Source organism: Chaetura pelagica, unplaced genomic scaffold (assembly GCF_000747805.2).
Source record: "Chaetura pelagica isolate M959 unplaced genomic scaffold, ChaPel_1.0 scaffold443, whole genome shotgun sequence".
NCBI lineage: Eukaryota > Metazoa > Chordata > Aves > Apodiformes > Apodidae > Chaetura > Chaetura pelagica.
Window position 1 is genome coordinate 19,106 of NW_009952714.1, and position 1,953 is coordinate 21,058.

The following is a 1,953-nucleotide window of genomic DNA, read 5'->3' on the forward strand; positions in this document are numbered from 1 at the left end:
GATGTAGGTGCAGTCCGACTTGTCGCCCTGCCTGGGGACACCAGGGCCACCTCAGCACCAGCCCTGCCCATCCCAGTTGGTCCCTCAACCCAACCAAGAGCTCCGGGACCCACCTGTAGAGCGCCCGCCCGGCCTCCACCGCCATCCAGTCGATGGCAAAGTCCATCTGGCGCACGAAGGGCGACATCCGGGCGGCCACGGTGTGGGCCACGCTCAGCACCACGCTGGGCTGCTCCCTCATGATCCTGGGGGTCAGCAGCAGTTGGTGGGGGGACCTGGTGGTGACCCCAAGAGGTGCCACCTCAGGAATCCCAACCCTTGAGCTCACTCATAGAAGTCCGACTTGGAGATCTTGAGGAAGGTGCAGTCGCGGTTGGCCTTGATGGTGAAGATGAGGGGCTCCCCGGTGAGCACGGCCAGCTGTCCCACCATCTCCCCAGGCTGGGTCAGGAAGAGGCAAACGTCCTCGGCCTTGTCGATCATGCGCTGGTAGACGTGCAGGCAGCCCCACAGCACGAAGTGGAGACTCACGTCCTGCCCAAACGGCACCTTCTCACCCTCGGGGGCCACCTGGGACCCCCCCAGGTAGGGAGGGGGTCCCACCAGCACCGCTGCAGGGTCCTCCTGGGCCTCTTCACAAGGTGGGTTGGCACCCTCCGGATGGTTCTGGGGACTGTTCCTGCTCCCCCACCAGTAGGAAGAGCAGGACCCCACGGAAATAGAGGGTGGGGGGGAGCAAGAGGCCACCCCACCCCAGACCCACCTGGTCCCCTTGACGGGCAATGACTGTCCCAGCTTTGGCATGATGGAGCAAGACACGGTTGTTGAGGAGAGAAGGGTCCTGGGGGGAAGAAAGGCACCACATGAGGTGATGGGGACCCCGACGGGGAGACAGGGACCATCAGGAGGAGATGGGGATCACCACAAAGGCATGAGGACACCCCATGAGGAGACAGGGACCCGTTACAAAGTGATGAGGGACCGCCAGGAGGACCACAGGGACCACCAGGAGGACCACAGGGATCACCATGAGGAGACAGGGGACCACCCTGAGGCAGTGGGAACAACCAGATAGTCATGGAGGCCACCACAAGGAGGTGGGGGGACCACCCCAAAGTGATGGTGACAAGCCTGAGGCCACAGGGACCACCACAAAGTGATGGGGATCCACCATGTGCTGATGGAGATCACCATGAGGAGACAAGGACCAACCACAGAACCATGAGAGACCCCTGTGAGGAGACAGGGGACCACCCTGAGGCAATGGGGACTATCACAAGGGGATGAGGGACCTTCCCAAAGGGACGGGGACCACTCTGAGGCCACAGAGACCACCACAAAGTGATGGGGAGGTGCTGAGGACCCATCACGAAGCAACCAGGACCACTACAAAGCAATGGGGAACCAACACAAAGTGACAAGGCACCACCACACGGTGATGGGAGGTCCACCAGGATGTGACAAGGACCAACACCAAGGCCACGGATGGGGGGACCACCACGAAGGGATGGAAACCCACCAGGAGATCACCACGGAGACCCAATGAACCCCCCCCATTCCTGCCCTCACCTCCACCTTCATGAGCTTGACCAGCTCCCGTTTGGCCGCCTCGAAGATGGTGCTGATCTGACGACCCTGGTAGGGACCAAAGGGACAGTCCCCAGGGGCTGAGTCGTCCTCACAGCAGCTGTAGTGGTGGACACCAGGTGGCTGCTCCTCCACCATCACCGACCTGCGCTCCTTGGCCTCCTGGGAGACAGACTGTGGGGACAGGACCCTGCTCCTGCACCCGGCCATGGCCACCCTGCTGGGGAGGGGCTGGGTGGCCATGGGGAGGGGCTGGGTGGCCACCAGATACAGTCACCCTGCTGGGGAGGGGCTGGGTGGCCATGGGGAGGGTCTGGGGGGCCACCAGGAACAGCCACCCTGGTGGGGAGGGGCTGGGGGGGCATC

The 1,953-nt window shown here is 63.1% G+C and overlaps 1 protein-coding gene across 1 annotated transcript in view; it reads right to left on the minus strand.

Annotated features, from left to right (window-relative positions):
- Window positions 1–1,953, minus strand: part of PNPLA6 (patatin-like phospholipase domain containing 6) — a gene marked incomplete at both ends in the record, with an annotated part of 28,062 nt that overhangs the window by 18,809 nt on the left and 7,300 nt on the right. Inside the window, 5 exon segments of the mRNA XM_009994598.1 lie at window positions 2–31; window positions 114–245; window positions 329–534; window positions 764–841; window positions 1,570–1,761. Of these exon segments, the coding sequence (XP_009992900.1) occupies window positions 2–31; window positions 114–245; window positions 329–534; window positions 764–841; window positions 1,570–1,761 (638 nt within the window).